This window comes from Babesia bovis, chromosome 1, assembly GCF_000165395.2.
Source record: "Babesia bovis T2Bo chromosome 1, whole genome shotgun sequence".
NCBI classification, from domain to species: domain Eukaryota; phylum Apicomplexa; class Aconoidasida; order Piroplasmida; family Babesiidae; genus Babesia; species Babesia bovis.
In genome coordinates, this window is record NC_067396.1 from 707,148 (window position 1) to 719,207 (window position 12,060).

The 12,060-nt window shown below is 41.1% G+C and overlaps 8 protein-coding genes across 8 annotated transcripts; 4 read left to right on the forward strand and 4 right to left on the reverse strand.

Annotated features, from left to right (window-relative positions):
- Positions 1–104: 104 nt before the first annotated feature.
- Positions 105–1,348, reverse strand: BBOV_I004710 (uncharacterized protein). Its single transcript, XM_001609070.1, has 4 exons — positions 1,101–1,348; positions 920–1,066; positions 624–884; positions 105–587 (listed from the first exon to the last, which is right to left on the reverse strand). The coding sequence occupies exons 1-4, from the start codon at positions 1,246–1,248 to the stop codon at positions 169–171; spliced, it is 975 nt and encodes a 324-aa protein (XP_001609120.1). The 5' UTR covers positions 1,249–1,348; the 3' UTR covers positions 105–168.
- Positions 1,349–1,813: 465 nt separating this feature from the next.
- BBOV_I004720 (cytochrome b5-like Heme/Steroid binding domain containing protein) lies at positions 1,814–2,516 on the forward strand. Its single transcript, XM_001609071.2, has 4 exons — positions 1,814–1,890; positions 2,022–2,110; positions 2,204–2,294; positions 2,329–2,516. The coding sequence occupies exons 1-4, from the start codon at positions 1,830–1,832 to the stop codon at positions 2,481–2,483; spliced, it is 396 nt and encodes a 131-aa protein (XP_001609121.2). The 5' UTR covers positions 1,814–1,829; the 3' UTR covers positions 2,484–2,516.
- A 337-nt stretch (positions 2,517–2,853) lies between these two features.
- BBOV_I004730 (Ribosomal_L3 superfamily protein) lies at positions 2,854–4,076 on the reverse strand. The gene is made up of 5 exons (XM_001609072.2): positions 3,791–4,076; positions 3,677–3,751; positions 3,504–3,642; positions 3,172–3,403; positions 2,854–3,136 (listed from the first exon to the last, which is right to left on the reverse strand). Exons 1-5 carry the CDS (start codon positions 4,049–4,051, stop codon positions 2,872–2,874), a joined length of 972 nt encoding a protein of 323 aa, XP_001609122.1. The 5' UTR covers positions 4,052–4,076; the 3' UTR covers positions 2,854–2,871.
- Positions 4,077–4,093: 17 nt separating this feature from the next.
- Positions 4,094–5,534, reverse strand: BBOV_I004740 (RNA recognition motif domain containing protein). The gene is made up of 5 exons (XM_051767328.1): positions 5,011–5,534; positions 4,871–4,975; positions 4,756–4,834; positions 4,464–4,721; positions 4,094–4,427 (listed from the first exon to the last, which is right to left on the reverse strand). The coding sequence occupies exons 1-5, from the start codon at positions 5,509–5,511 to the stop codon at positions 4,108–4,110; spliced, it is 1,263 nt and encodes a 420-aa protein (XP_051623012.1). The 5' UTR covers positions 5,512–5,534; the 3' UTR covers positions 4,094–4,107.
- Positions 5,535–5,754: 220 nt separating this feature from the next.
- Positions 5,755–6,660, reverse strand: BBOV_I004760 (putative U6 snRNA-associated Sm-like protein LSm4). Its single transcript, XM_051767743.1, has 6 exons — positions 6,472–6,660; positions 6,260–6,301; positions 6,124–6,222; positions 5,973–6,087; positions 5,903–5,935; positions 5,755–5,867 (listed from the first exon to the last, which is right to left on the reverse strand). Exons 1-6 carry the CDS (start codon positions 6,475–6,477, stop codon positions 5,809–5,811), a joined length of 354 nt encoding a protein of 117 aa, XP_051623013.1. The 5' UTR covers positions 6,478–6,660; the 3' UTR covers positions 5,755–5,808.
- A 76-nt stretch (positions 6,661–6,736) lies between these two features.
- BBOV_I004770 (uncharacterized protein) lies at positions 6,737–9,459 on the forward strand. The gene is made up of 7 exons (XM_051767540.1): positions 6,737–7,509; positions 7,544–8,371; positions 8,451–8,632; positions 8,667–8,896; positions 8,935–9,026; positions 9,063–9,261; positions 9,301–9,459. The coding sequence occupies exons 1-7, from the start codon at positions 6,772–6,774 to the stop codon at positions 9,444–9,446; spliced, it is 2,415 nt and encodes an 804-aa protein (XP_051623014.1). The 5' UTR covers positions 6,737–6,771; the 3' UTR covers positions 9,447–9,459.
- A 6-nt stretch (positions 9,460–9,465) lies between these two features.
- BBOV_I004780 (uncharacterized protein) lies at positions 9,466–10,593 on the forward strand. The gene has a single exon (XM_001609077.2). The coding sequence runs from the start codon at positions 9,491–9,493 to the stop codon at positions 10,574–10,576; it is 1,086 nt and encodes a 361-aa protein (XP_001609127.1). The 5' UTR covers positions 9,466–9,490; the 3' UTR covers positions 10,577–10,593.
- A 17-nt stretch (positions 10,594–10,610) lies between these two features.
- On the forward strand, positions 10,611–12,060 carry BBOV_I004790 (uncharacterized protein). Its single transcript, XM_001609078.2, has one exon. It carries the CDS (start codon positions 10,635–10,637, stop codon positions 12,051–12,053), a length of 1,419 nt encoding a protein of 472 aa, XP_001609128.1. The 5' UTR covers positions 10,611–10,634; the 3' UTR covers positions 12,054–12,060.

Below are 12,060 nucleotides of genomic sequence, written 5' to 3' on the forward strand. Positions count from 1 at the left end.
TGTGCACTATGAACCACACACTGGCGTATCTCAGATACAATTGATAACTTCCACGTGGAAGACTCACAGATCGCATTAGACACACACTATTTACTACAAAGTATAACTAGTTTCAACCACAATTAATTGTATTGTTCATTGCTGGTCAAATCAGAGTAGTTGGCAGATTCACTTATCCTTTTTATCGTGGGTAGTTTGTTCCACTATTTCCACGACAACCAGAATGACTGCCATGAGTACGGATCCTAGCAAATAGCTTGCCCAAAGGGGAAATCGAGTTACTCCGCTCATTTGTGAGCTGTGATGTGTTAGTAGCTCGAAGGATAAGTATAAGAAAAATCCAATGGCCAGCAGCTGGAAAATAGCGTTCACTACAGGCGAGTTCTTTGTGGCTAAAGCGCCTATAAGAATGCCAAGTGGCACACACAGTGCAAATGCGATTGCGCAGGCATGACGAAACGCCTGATTCTGAATAAGGTTTGTCACCGTAGTGTTCAACACTAAGCATTCCGCCCACTTGTGGGCACAAATACCAAAGGCCATACCCCAAAGCGGCCCGGCAGAGTCTTGCGTACCCAAAAGGGCTCCTATTACAAATGAGACTCAATGCCATAAGCACATACCTTCAAGCACAGAGTGTCCGTAAAATGTCAATAGGAGGTATAACGCACGTGATGTAAACAGCTGCTTGAGCTTTAGTGTGAATTGATTTACTTTCGTGCACAAATGGTCGTGTTTGCAGTCATGGTCCGTACTGACTTGTGATAAATCTAGGTTGCAGTTTAGCGGGGGCTCTATAGCAGTCTCCAAAACATGTGGAATAGCACTGTTATTTAGCGATTTGATTGACGTATCGACAACGGAATGAGACCCACAATGGTGTCCTATGGCATATGAGAGAAAATAGCCAATACTATACCTGCTAGGAAGTCGATAGTTACAAGAAGTAGTATGGGCATGCCCATAATGATACCTCTTATATCAATTCCTCCGAACACCAGACCGTTATCACCATTCCCAAATCCTTCAGGGAGTAGATGTGTTAGGGCTAGCGATAAAAGTGCACCTAAAATATGTACATTCTCGCTATTAAAACGTACCACTTGTGGCATTGTTCAAGGTCTTATCGTTGATCCACGCATTCTTATACACCGAAAATCTTTTTGTGATTTCCGGTGCATAGCAAAACACCAGGGTTTCAACCAGTACGATGGCAGCGACTCCGACCTTTTGATATTTAACCATCATGGGTGTACTGGGTGACCACTCCGCTTGGGAGTGTAATGAACTGCGATAAATTGCATATCCCTTCTTACCATGCTACACAACACCAAGTGTAGTATGTTTTTTATGCGATTTATCCATTTAAACCAGCCAAAAAGCTTATGATATTGCCCATCTCCCCACAACCCGGCTAGAAAATATCTACAAAATTTTCCATGATAGACCTTAATAATAGCTGGATTCTTGTTACACATTATATTGAATAGCCTATACACACACGTATAATACTCTGTTTTATCTTGGAATACCTGTAAAATAGGTTATTGGCCATGTACATTGTACTAGTGTCTAACATAATGCAACTGGAGGCACTTAAAATCTAGCCCATATAATTCAAATTTTGGCACATATACATAATCTAGCATCATTTTATAACCGTTTGGTACTAGGTGTGTAATGGTACTAGCTGGTTGTTTCTTATATTGGACGTACCATGTGTTCAGTATTCTTAGTGTATCACTCTGGTGCTATATTACTGAATTTAGATCTATAAATATGATATATATTTTATAAAATTGATTACACTTGGGTTCGTTTTCCGAAATATGGACGAATCATCCAAAAGGACACCTACATATTCAGGTTTAAGTAATGGTCCAATTTTAGGTATGTCAAAATTGTGACCTGTTAGAATTCCTAATATACTATAATTTGTAACGTCACGTCGTTCTATATAGCAATACTTGGTATTTACAACTGTTATTTTATAGCGGTACAACTATTATGACATTATATAGGTTCGGCACAGCTTAGATTTGCTGAAATGATGGATTTGAACAAAGATAGTGTTGTCACGCGCTCTGATGGTCCAGTAGACGTTGCAGAGGTATGTCGTGGTAAAGTGTGATGTATTAGTCATTCCAAGACCTTCCTATATGCTACACTTATATCACTATTGTTCAAGTGAATGTTACATCAGGTTGCTAAGCATACTTCTGAGACTGACTGCTGGATTATATTCAAGGGCAAGGTATATGATATAACACGTTATTTGGACACTCATCCTGGTGGTAAGTTACATTCTGTTCACTAGAATATCTACAGGACGTGATCACTTATTGGCTTTTGCCGGTATGGACGTAACTGAGGAGTTTATGGACACTCACCCCTGGGTGAATGCTGAATTCCTGTTAAAATCGCTATTAGTGGGTGATCTCAACACAGATGATTCCGATTTAAAGCCCGAGATCAATTCGTGATGTGAAATGTACATCCAATAATGTTAATCGTTGTTACCCTTATTGCACTTACTATAGATTATAATTCACATGACATTTGTCGGCAAGTAGGTCACTATAACAATGGAGTTAGATGACCCTAGATGCATCATCCTATATATTGCCTAACGACCATTCATCAATCCCGCCCTACACTATATATATCCTAATAAGTTGCTGCCATGTATTATCCGTGAAGTGAGCTATGCTGCCATTCCAGGATATATCCATCAACAGCTACGACGGTATGGTTATGCACCAGTTGGGCATGTATGCATATGAGAATGACCACTATAATAGTAATTACACTGGATGGCATACATAGCCTATGATTAAAGTAACAATGTCTACACATTGACTAATTACAAAATCACTGTAGGATATTTTCTGGTGTTATAGTTTGCATATCTGATGTCACTGACACGTAGCTACCATTGGCACCGGCTACTAGTGCCTTTACGTACATCAGTGACGTTTCTGGGTTGATTCCCAGCACACGTAATTTTCGGAAAGTGCAACGTTTGTTGCCCATGCGTCCTGGCATTCTCTTACCAGGTTTTACGCATCCTGGTGTGGTAGATGCTCCTATGGATCCTGGCTTTCTGTGGTGTTTAGAGCCGTGGCTCATTGGGCCTCTATATATTGTTACTATGCATATAAAATCAGTTACCTTGCGAATCCATGTCGTTTTATAACACCGGCAAAGCCTTTACCTTTTGTAATCCCCGTTACCTTGACGTGGGTGCATCCGGCGAATGCTGAGACATCTAATATTTGTCCCAATACGTAATCTTGCGGTGGTTGCAACTTGACTGGTTTCATATAAGCGAAGTTATTACAGTTTTTAATTAGCTTTCCGAGTTCACTTCGCAGGTTCCACCGTTTTTCCCATGATGGCTTACCTACATCTGTATAAAACAAGTGGCATTATGCATAGTATTAGTGGCTGTGGCCATAATCTAGCACAGTTATGTACTGGAGATACATTGGGTCATTACATACCGTAGGCTACTAGTGCATATCCAAAGTCCATGAACTCGCATATTGTGCATGGTAGCACTTTTAATGCAGTTACAGTTTCTACGTGTCCATCAGGTGACCATATTTGTCCCACTTTATACTTGATAGCTCTCAATTCAATCTGTTAATTATGTATTCTGGGTACAGAAACATACTTTCCTTTCGGTTTCCGGCCACCTTACATTCCATAGGTATGGTCTCGGTGCTGTTGGATCCCTTGTGAGTACTACCTAGACAACGTTGCTTTAGATTGTGTAACCATATCTTACTCTATCCTTTCGCGTAAGGTTGAAATCATCTGGCAGTTGATTCTTCTCTGCATAGGTTTTAACATCACTAGATCCTTCCGGTTTGCTTCTTGCTACACACTTGATAAATGCCTGTTCTATTGGAGTTTCATTCTTGCGGAAGGACGGTATGTCTTGTTGCCGTGGCGTCGACCATTTGTTAGAACGTATGATTGCTGCGCAAGGAGCGTGTCCTATAGCAGCAACTAGAATTGCTACAGTGATGTGTACATATTTATGCATGGGATATTGGCATGTAACTGTTTGTTTTTTTACATTAGTAGTGTCTAGTGTCAGTTTCATCGGGTGCCCATATCGGCGTAATCGACCACAACTTCTCTGCCATCGATATAATGCTTGGCATTAGGTTGCATTACGGCAAGTATAGAATCCTTGTGTGTAAATGTAAGGAATCCGAATCCCTTTCCTTTTAGGGTGTATGAGTCGCGTGGAATGTACGCTTCGGCTATTTCTCCAAATTGCCCAAAGTAATGCCTCATCGTACCCACGCTAGTGTCCGGATCCAATCTTCCAATAAACAGTTTGGGCACGTTCCTTGATTTTGATCTTGTTGGTGCCATGCTCCTGGAGTCATAGTGGCTGTTATGGTCCATTTCCCCTGTTTATCGATACGTGATGTACCATATAAACTCACCGTAATGATCCATTCTGGCGGATCCAGAGAATATATAGTTGACTGGTTTGTGTGGATCGAATGTGGGATATCCTCTTTGGTAAGGCATCGGGTTTCCGTAGTTTCCACGATCCGGGGGGTAGTAATCTGACCTGTAGCGATCATCTCTTCCTCTTTTGTTATATCTACTTCCATAGTTATCATTTCCTTCATATTGTCTTTTGGACCTTGGATACCTATCTCTAACGGGGTGCGGTGCTTCATCAGCTCCTTTTCCACCTAAGTCCAGTTAATTCCATGCCACCTGACTTACCACCTGGATGTTTTTGACCAATAGCACGATGAAGTACAACTTCTCTACCAAGTATGATATGCGACGAAACGTTCAATGCCTGTGGGTACTAAAAGAGGTTGCTATTTATGCTTACCTTCACTAAGCTTGCTTCATTATCGAAGGACACGAATCCATATCCTTTGTTAACAGCTGGATTCCCTGAGTATCTGGGAATGTGTATATCCGTAATATTACCGAACTGCAAGTTATTGTTAGGTTTCATGCATAACCTACTTGGCTAAAGTAGGATTGTAGGTCATTGTGCGTAGCTTCGTATGCTAACTTTGAAATAAAGATCCGATAACTATTGATCACATCTTCATTAGCTTCTGCAGATGGCTGGGTTGTTTGTTTCACTTCTGTGTTAACATTATCATTGCTTGATATGTTGTCATGGGTTTGCTTCGTCACTTCCTGGGCGATGGTAGTTTGTTGTGGGTTATTATTTGTTTGTAGTATGTTTGCATCTGCCAAAGTTTCTTCTTCGAGGTCTACCTTTGCTTCTTCATGGCCATCGGCTGGAGGTAACGCGCCGGATTCTTCTACAGCTTCCGATTGCAATTCCCCTTCCTCTTGCTTGTTTGGCAGGCTTTCATCTATAATTTGTTCTTTTATTTCCGTATTTACAACTGTAGAATCATTTGGTTCAATTTCCTGGTCTACTGGCTGTGCTTCCTCGGACACCTGAACAGTGTCTTTGGTCTCTATGGTATCTTCGGACTCCAGTACGGTCATTTCGGAAATTAAAAAATATAATGGGTACTTAGCAGCATTTACGCATACGTAAACCTGTTTATTATCGTACTTTTGGTTGTCATCGGGCCTCACAGCGTATTGCACAAGATGGCCATGCACCTAAGACAGTCAACTGTAAAATTAATTTAAATACTACTTTCTAATTTCATATTTCCACTTAACACTTTATATGTGTACATTTGTGCAATTATGTTTTTTTACGATATGTGATTTACCAATTCTGTGTTTCAGGGGCCATACTACGTTGTATAACTAATATCCCACTAACTGTGGCCATCAGTGTTTCAGTTGCCCACGTCCTTGATGTGGTCTTCTGCCTCTGCTTGCTCCGCGATCTGGGCCGTTTATATTCATATTTTCTTGAACTTACCTCTTCCTCTTTGGTTAAAGCCAGATGGTTTTGCTGGGATACAATATTATTAGAATTCCATTAATCTTACCCATAGCCTTAGATTCTTCCAGGGCTACAGTTGCCACTTCATCTGGGAATCTGAATGACTTGACGTTGTTTCCTCTTATGAAGCATTCACTTAATTTCCAGAATTCATCTCCTTTCTATACACCAGTTTATTTGGCTTCTCATATACGTACCTTTGACGTGCATATGGCGTTAATCATATGTACATTCATGAAGGCATCGCATGACGATAGGATTCCGCTGTATGTTTCTCCACTTTTCAGTTCAATGAGCTGTATAGTCAGACTGCCAATATTCGTGCAAACATACCGCCGGTTGGCTCTTCCCCGCTCGTAGAATTGCTAATGGAAGCTACAACGTAATGAATTTTGTAGATATAGTCATAGTACCAAAGATTGCACAAAACAGGTGTCTGCAATCTCCAGTATCATAATAAAGCGCATCGTATACCAAACAGTAGCTTACTACTTGGTATCGGCACTGGAAAATGAACAAGCAGCTAGATTCCTAGGAACACGTACCACCATTTTGACTGTATTATATGTGTAAATCAATTGGTCTTGTTACTTGACGACCTGGCTAACGGCCATGTTCAGCATTCCTAGATTCAGCGTCGATGTTATTCAAGTAGTTGCTTCTTTAGTGTATCAATAAGATATCGTTACGCGTTAATGTTAATAATAAAGCTAATTAGTTTATATAAGCTAGACTATAACTATTTCTCATTGTTGTAATCTGTTGTGTACTCTCTTGATGTCCAGGTAATCCATTCACACCCTGGTGCTACTTCATCACACATTTACTTTTTTCATATCCTTAAAATGGTTTTATCGCAAATAAAGTCTGTATCCTTGCCTGGACCCATCAATATTGACTGTCGCTTTGTTTGCGGTATATGTTGTTCATTTCGCGATGGGTATATAAGATGTTTTTCTGGTCGTCATCATTTGCGTCACCTAACGTCTACCAGTGGTCAGAATGGCCACATTGGTGGTATTCGTATGCAGGATTATTTGAAGGAAAAGGAGTTAACATCTTTTGTTACAAAAGATCCTTTTCCTGGTGGCGAGGAGTGTCACAATCGTCTTCTTCATAAATTGGCTACATATTCCAAGAAGTCACGCTTAGAATGGGATATACTTGAGCGTCGTTTCGGTCGTCAGTTTGCTTCGAAGCAATATTCCATCCATTACATTTCCAAGTATCCCAAAGGGTCATTTTTCCCTGATGGTCATATAAACGTGGCTTTGGCTCGTTTTAGTATATACAATGATTTTATTCGTGATGCTCGTGATTTTCGTTCTGAGGAGATAAGTTACACTCGTCGTTTATATCCGCTTCGTGCCATCCCTATGAGCTTGAAGAACAATATAGATTTCCTTCAATTTCAGCGTGATTTAGAGTCTAATCTTATGGGTATCGTGAATGTATGCAACACATTTGATTTGACTGGTATATTACGTCAGATGTATCTTTTGGGGTTACCCATTCGCGCTAATGTTTTTGGTGAGATATCTAAGAAGTTATTACGGGGCATGTCGTCATTGAACACTGACGTGGTATGTTGTTTTTTGCGTGGAATATATATTACAGATGATTGAGACCATTGTTTTCATGATGTCTTATATGGATGAAGACATTGAATCTGTTAACATATTGGTCAATGCTGTTGGCTCCGAGTTGAGGAAGCGTGTTTTGTCTATTACATCTTTACCTGTTCCATCCATTTTGAGGTTATTGCACCCAATTGTCTTGGTACAGGCAGTATCTCCATCTGATAGTTGGTTATTCATGACTGACGAGCGTCTTCTAAATCGGATGATATCAGAGTACTCTTCATTGGACATTAACAACTCCGGGGAACTATTTACATTCCTCACTGTTTCTAACAGTATTAAACCATTACCCGAATCAATCCGTGTTGTGATGGGTATCATTGGCAATAACTTGCTTAATGGCGTGGACAGTCTCCACAGTCGCACTATGCAGCGTCTTTTGATGGTCAGCAAGAGTTTTGAGTCACAGTTTCTTGAGCTTGCCAGGTCACTGTACAGAACTGGTCTAGGTCGCTCCAGCAGCATCCGTCCAACAGTTTTGGCTACTACCTTTTTGCGTTTGCGCAATGAGGAGGACCATGCATCCAACTTCTTCCGTAAGGTTGGTCGTCGTTACGGTGAGATAACTCCAAAAGTGCTTGTTGACCTTTACTGTCAATTTTTAGAGGAAGGTCCTCGTAACTTTTACCAGTTACGTTGTTTTGAGATGGCTTTATCTAAGAATGCGAGGTCGTTATCAATGCAGGATTTATCTAACATTTTGATTTACCACAGTAGCCACGGTCGTTACATTTCACAACTGAATGACATGATAAAATCTCGTTTTGTTGAATTGAAATCTAGGGGTCTGGCAAAGAATGAGGAGGTAGGTATTGTATCAACAGTGGCTGTACATTGCTAGTAACAATGTCTGGGCATTGTATAATTTCCTAATGATATCGCAGATTTTGGACATTGCCTTATCAATGTCACTGGTTGGTCTCCATACACAGTTAGACGTTTGGGATGGTGTTGACCTACCTCATTTGGTGTATTCCACTCCCACCAATATATTGGTATATCTTGCATATGCCTTGTTGATAACTGGTGAATACAACATTGGCGTTTGGTCCATATTGCTTGAGAGGTAGGTCCCATTACTTTAGTCCACACGATATTAGGATGATATATGAACCCAAGACCTATTCTCACGAGTTGTATGAAGTATTAATGGTTGCTAATGTCTATGGTCTTTTACCAGATCGCATGAGGCCGCATTTGCACAATCGCATAACATGGATTCTCCAGCACACGAAATCTCAGCATTATGCTAAGATGGTTAGGCAGCGTTACGAGACACCTGCACCGATAGGCGAGGCTTTGGACAAGCTGGGTCTGAAGTATGAACGAAGTAAGTTTAAATTAGCCGTACCTCTTATAATGTACCAGACATTGTGATTAACGAGCTTTACGAGGCACCGTTCTATATTGAATCCCACAAGCTTATTCTAGATCCCTTGCGCGATTCATTTTTACATGCGGTATGTATATTAGTATCATGTGTTCAATCTCTACAGACTACTAATTTGGACGTTGGTGAGGTCAGGTTACGTCATAACGTCTGGTCCAAGCAGGGATATCGTTCAACTCCGTTAAACCGCCACACTTTAGCCAAGTGCTATGATGACGACACTGGTGTTTGGAATATTTCGGAATTGGTCGAGGTATTATCTAAGCATATGAAGTTTCCCAAGCCCGTGTTATCTGTTGGCGCTGGTGTGTTATTGAGTTCACGTATGAGTCACTTTTTTACAGAGTCAAATGACCGTGATAAAGGTCGTTCACCTTTGGTTCACACTGGTCGTCGTCGTTACCTTGAGACCAAGACCACTCATGACCGCAGCGTTTCTCAGAACGTGCGAAAGCTACAGCAATTGTTATTAGAAAAGAGTAGCTCTTGAAGCTACACACTGGTGAAACCCTTTACTTTGGTATAATATTGACTATGATGCTATTAGTTACTTGTATAGTTTGGCTATGCGTTTGTTTGGGATTGGTATCATCTCAGCCGCTGCCGAATGACGCTCCAGAGATTATTTTCAAGGACCGTATGGCTACTAACTTGATGCGTGCGAAATTACAGGACCATGGTCTTTCTGTATCATTTGAGGATGTTGATTACCTTCCTAATGAGATGCTTGCTAATAGTGATCTCAATTTATGTCGTAGACCTATGGAGAAGGACTACCAAGACTTTTTACTTGCGTTTTGTCGTTACTATGCATGTGATATTCGGGAGTTTGCAGACACACCTATTGAGAACCTGGAAAACCGGATACTCTACAACCTTGATACACCTGTTACAGATAACCAGACACATCGCGACGGTACTAATTTATCTGTGAGTTGTGCCACTGCTAAGATTGCAGCACGTTGTTCTGCCTATTTGGCGTATGCTGAGTGTGTATACCGTACTTACATCCACACCAACAACTTTGCCAAGGTGGTATTTCAAGTTCCCGAACGTGCTAAAGTTTTAGATATACACTTTGTAAAATACTTTGAGCGTGTGAAGACATCGATTCCTCCACTATTGGATGAGGGTGTGACCCAACTATGTCGTTATGTTAACACTGCCTGTGTTGCTATACACCCTCAATTCAGCAAAACTTCAGGATTCCGTCGTTTATCTATTTGTTCTATATTTGATGTATTTACACCGATTACTACTTTTGCGGATTTGTATTCATCGACTTTGGAATCTACTGAGTTACATGCTTTGCAATCATTTGACATTGAGGAGTATGAGAGCATGGTAACAGTACCTTCTGAGGCAGTTCACTCACCACTTGGGATTCCCTATGACAAGCATATTAACAGCCCGCGTATATTGACTGCTTTTTATGTTGAACTGTGTAATAGGCGCTGTAGGTACGTTGCGAATATGTTAGACATTTCTTCTAAGTGGACGATGTTAAATTCCTTTGGTCGCACGCGTCAGCTATTGATTTGTGCGAAGTTATTAGCTCTTTGTCCGGATTGTCCGACTTGCGGTAACATTGATAGTTTAATGGCAGATCAATCTTTCTAGACCCTACAAGCAACTTGTTTTCCCCGGATAAGATCTTAGTTCTATCCAACTTGCTACTATGGCAGATGACTGCCTTCGTTTCGTATATTCCAATGACCTCGATGGTCTAGTGTCGTGGTTGAAATCAGGTAGCACAGAGCGTTGGGACTTGCTCTATAAATCATTGCGCAACTCAATTCATCGTCACGATGTAGCTGCTTTCGTATGTGAGAACTATGGTCTAGTTGGTAGCGGCATTATCAGGAGGCCTCGCAAGATATTTGGCGATGAGAGTCTGGACACTGTTGCTGCTGGTCTGGGTTCGGGATCTATCTACACTTCCGATAGCTCGCGTGCTGATCTAGATATGGAGGAGCGTATATCCATTGATGGCTATAGTCCTGGTATCTATATCGATTTACTAGGTGACGCAATTCCCAAAGTTGAAGCTGCATTGGCCTTTGTTGCTATAGTGGAGTCACTTAGGAATCGCCCTTGTGATATTGACCGATTGTTGCCACTACTCGCTACTACAGTAGAACGATCTGACGATTGTGCCCAAAGGATAACCACTTCTATGGCGGCAATCTTACAGGTATATCATCTAGTGGAGGACGTTTCTCCCATTTTGGAATTTTCACGTCGGATGTGGTCCATGGATATACAGGAATCGCACAATGTATCTAAGATGAGTTTAATCTCAGGTTTATTAAGGATACACACTGGTATATACCAGGGTAACACTGTTTTCACTGATTCCAATACTCCCATTTCCGTTGCCAACATGCTATGTTGTTGGCGTAGCGATATATACTCCTGGTCTTCACACATGTACATTTACAATGATTCAAGTAGATCAAATCATCTTGACACTACATCTTTGGATGACGCTTTGTGTTGCTATCGCTTGTTTACCTCTGACCACAGTCTTGTACCCCGTGTTTACTCAATACCATGTATCATATCTATCTATTTAAAGGTTGCTCACGTCCTTGCTGCTAGTCCCCGCAATCACAACGTCGATACACACACTATGGCATGGGATTTGGCTGAAATGTCAGTTTCTTTGATACAATCGGGGGTGGGTGTCCAACCTTCTATACCGCTGTCTGCTGAATTCATTTTTGCCTTGTTAAATTGTCATGCTGCATTACAACATGAGCGTGTGTTGTATATCCTGGATATGCTGATTGCTACAATTGTTGATGATGATGCTTTGGTGACCTTTTTCGCTCGTATTACTCCTGGCTGTGACAGCGACACATCGTTGTCCTTGTGTCTATCTATATTCCACTCCAGATTAATGCACAGGTCAGATGATGTTACAGTTGGTACTATATCAGTTTTAAAGCGGGTATATGAGCGCATTGTCAATTCCGTTCATGACTTTGGTTCTAGCAAATCAATTTTAACTTCATGGTTGGATGAGCTCCGTTTGGCGGTAATTCCTGGTTCTCAGTGCCACAAGCTTCTTCAGGACATTCGCCATGTTTGCTAGGGTGCCA

Bases quoted from the DNA above. Each gene is read 5' to 3' on its own strand.
- BBOV_I004710 (XM_001609070.1), bottom strand. From the start codon at position 1,248: ATGATGGTTAAATATCAAAAGGTCGGAGTCGCTGCCATCGTACTGGTT. The intron at 885-919 runs GTATAGTATTGG...CATATGCCATAG, and splicing joins AACTATCGACTTCCTAGCAG to GACACCATTGTGGGTCTCAT. The intron at 588-623 runs GTATGTGCTTAT...CATTTGTAATAG, and splicing joins CGGACACTCTGTGCTTGAAG to GAGCCCTTTTGGGTACGCAA.
- BBOV_I004720 (XM_001609071.2), top strand. From the start codon at position 1,830: ATGGACGAATCATCCAAAAGGACACCTACATATTCAGGTTTAAGTAAT. The intron at 1,891-2,021 runs GTATGTCAAAAT...GACATTATATAG, and splicing joins AAGTAATGGTCCAATTTTAG to GTTCGGCACAGCTTAGATTT. The intron at 2,295-2,328 runs GTAAGTTACATT...GAATATCTACAG, and splicing joins TTTGGACACTCATCCTGGTG to GACGTGATCACTTATTGGCT.
- BBOV_I004730 (XM_001609072.2), bottom strand. From the start codon at position 4,051: ATGCATAAATATGTACACATCACTGTAGCAATTCTAGTTGCTGCTATA. The intron at 3,752-3,790 runs GTAAGATATGGT...AACGTTGTCTAG, and splicing joins ACCTTACGCGAAAGGATAGA to GTAGTACTCACAAGGGATCC. The intron at 3,643-3,676 runs GTATGTTTCTGT...CATAATTAACAG, and splicing joins GGCCGGAAACCGAAAGGAAA to ATTGAATTGAGAGCTATCAA.
- BBOV_I004740 (XM_051767328.1), bottom strand. From the start codon at position 5,511: ATGACCGTACTGGAGTCCGAAGATACCATAGAGACCAAAGACACTGTT. The intron at 4,976-5,010 runs GTAGGTTATGCA...AATAACTTGCAG, and splicing joins TACAATCCTACTTTAGCCAA to TTCGGTAATATTACGGATAT. The intron at 4,835-4,870 runs GTAAGCATAAAT...TAGTACCCACAG, and splicing joins ATGAAGCAAGCTTAGTGAAG to GCATTGAACGTTTCGTCGCA.
- BBOV_I004760 (XM_051767743.1), bottom strand. The intron at 6,223-6,259 runs GTATGTTTGCAC...CTGACTATACAG, and splicing joins CGGGGAAGAGCCAACCGGCG to CTCATTGAACTGAAAAGTGG. The intron at 6,088-6,123 runs GTACGTATATGA...ACTGGTGTATAG, and splicing joins ACGCCATATGCACGTCAAAG to AAAGGAGATGAATTCTGGAA.
- BBOV_I004770 (XM_051767540.1), top strand. From the start codon at position 6,772: ATGGTTTTATCGCAAATAAAGTCTGTATCCTTGCCTGGACCCATCAAT. The intron at 8,372-8,450 runs GTAGGTATTGTA...ATGATATCGCAG, and splicing joins GTCTGGCAAAGAATGAGGAG to ATTTTGGACATTGCCTTATC. The intron at 9,027-9,062 runs GTATGTATATTA...CAATCTCTACAG, and splicing joins GCGATTCATTTTTACATGCG to ACTACTAATTTGGACGTTGG.
- BBOV_I004780 (XM_001609077.2), top strand. From the start codon at position 9,491: ATGATGCTATTAGTTACTTGTATAGTTTGGCTATGCGTTTGTTTGGGA.
- BBOV_I004790 (XM_001609078.2), top strand. From the start codon at position 10,635: ATGGCAGATGACTGCCTTCGTTTCGTATATTCCAATGACCTCGATGGT.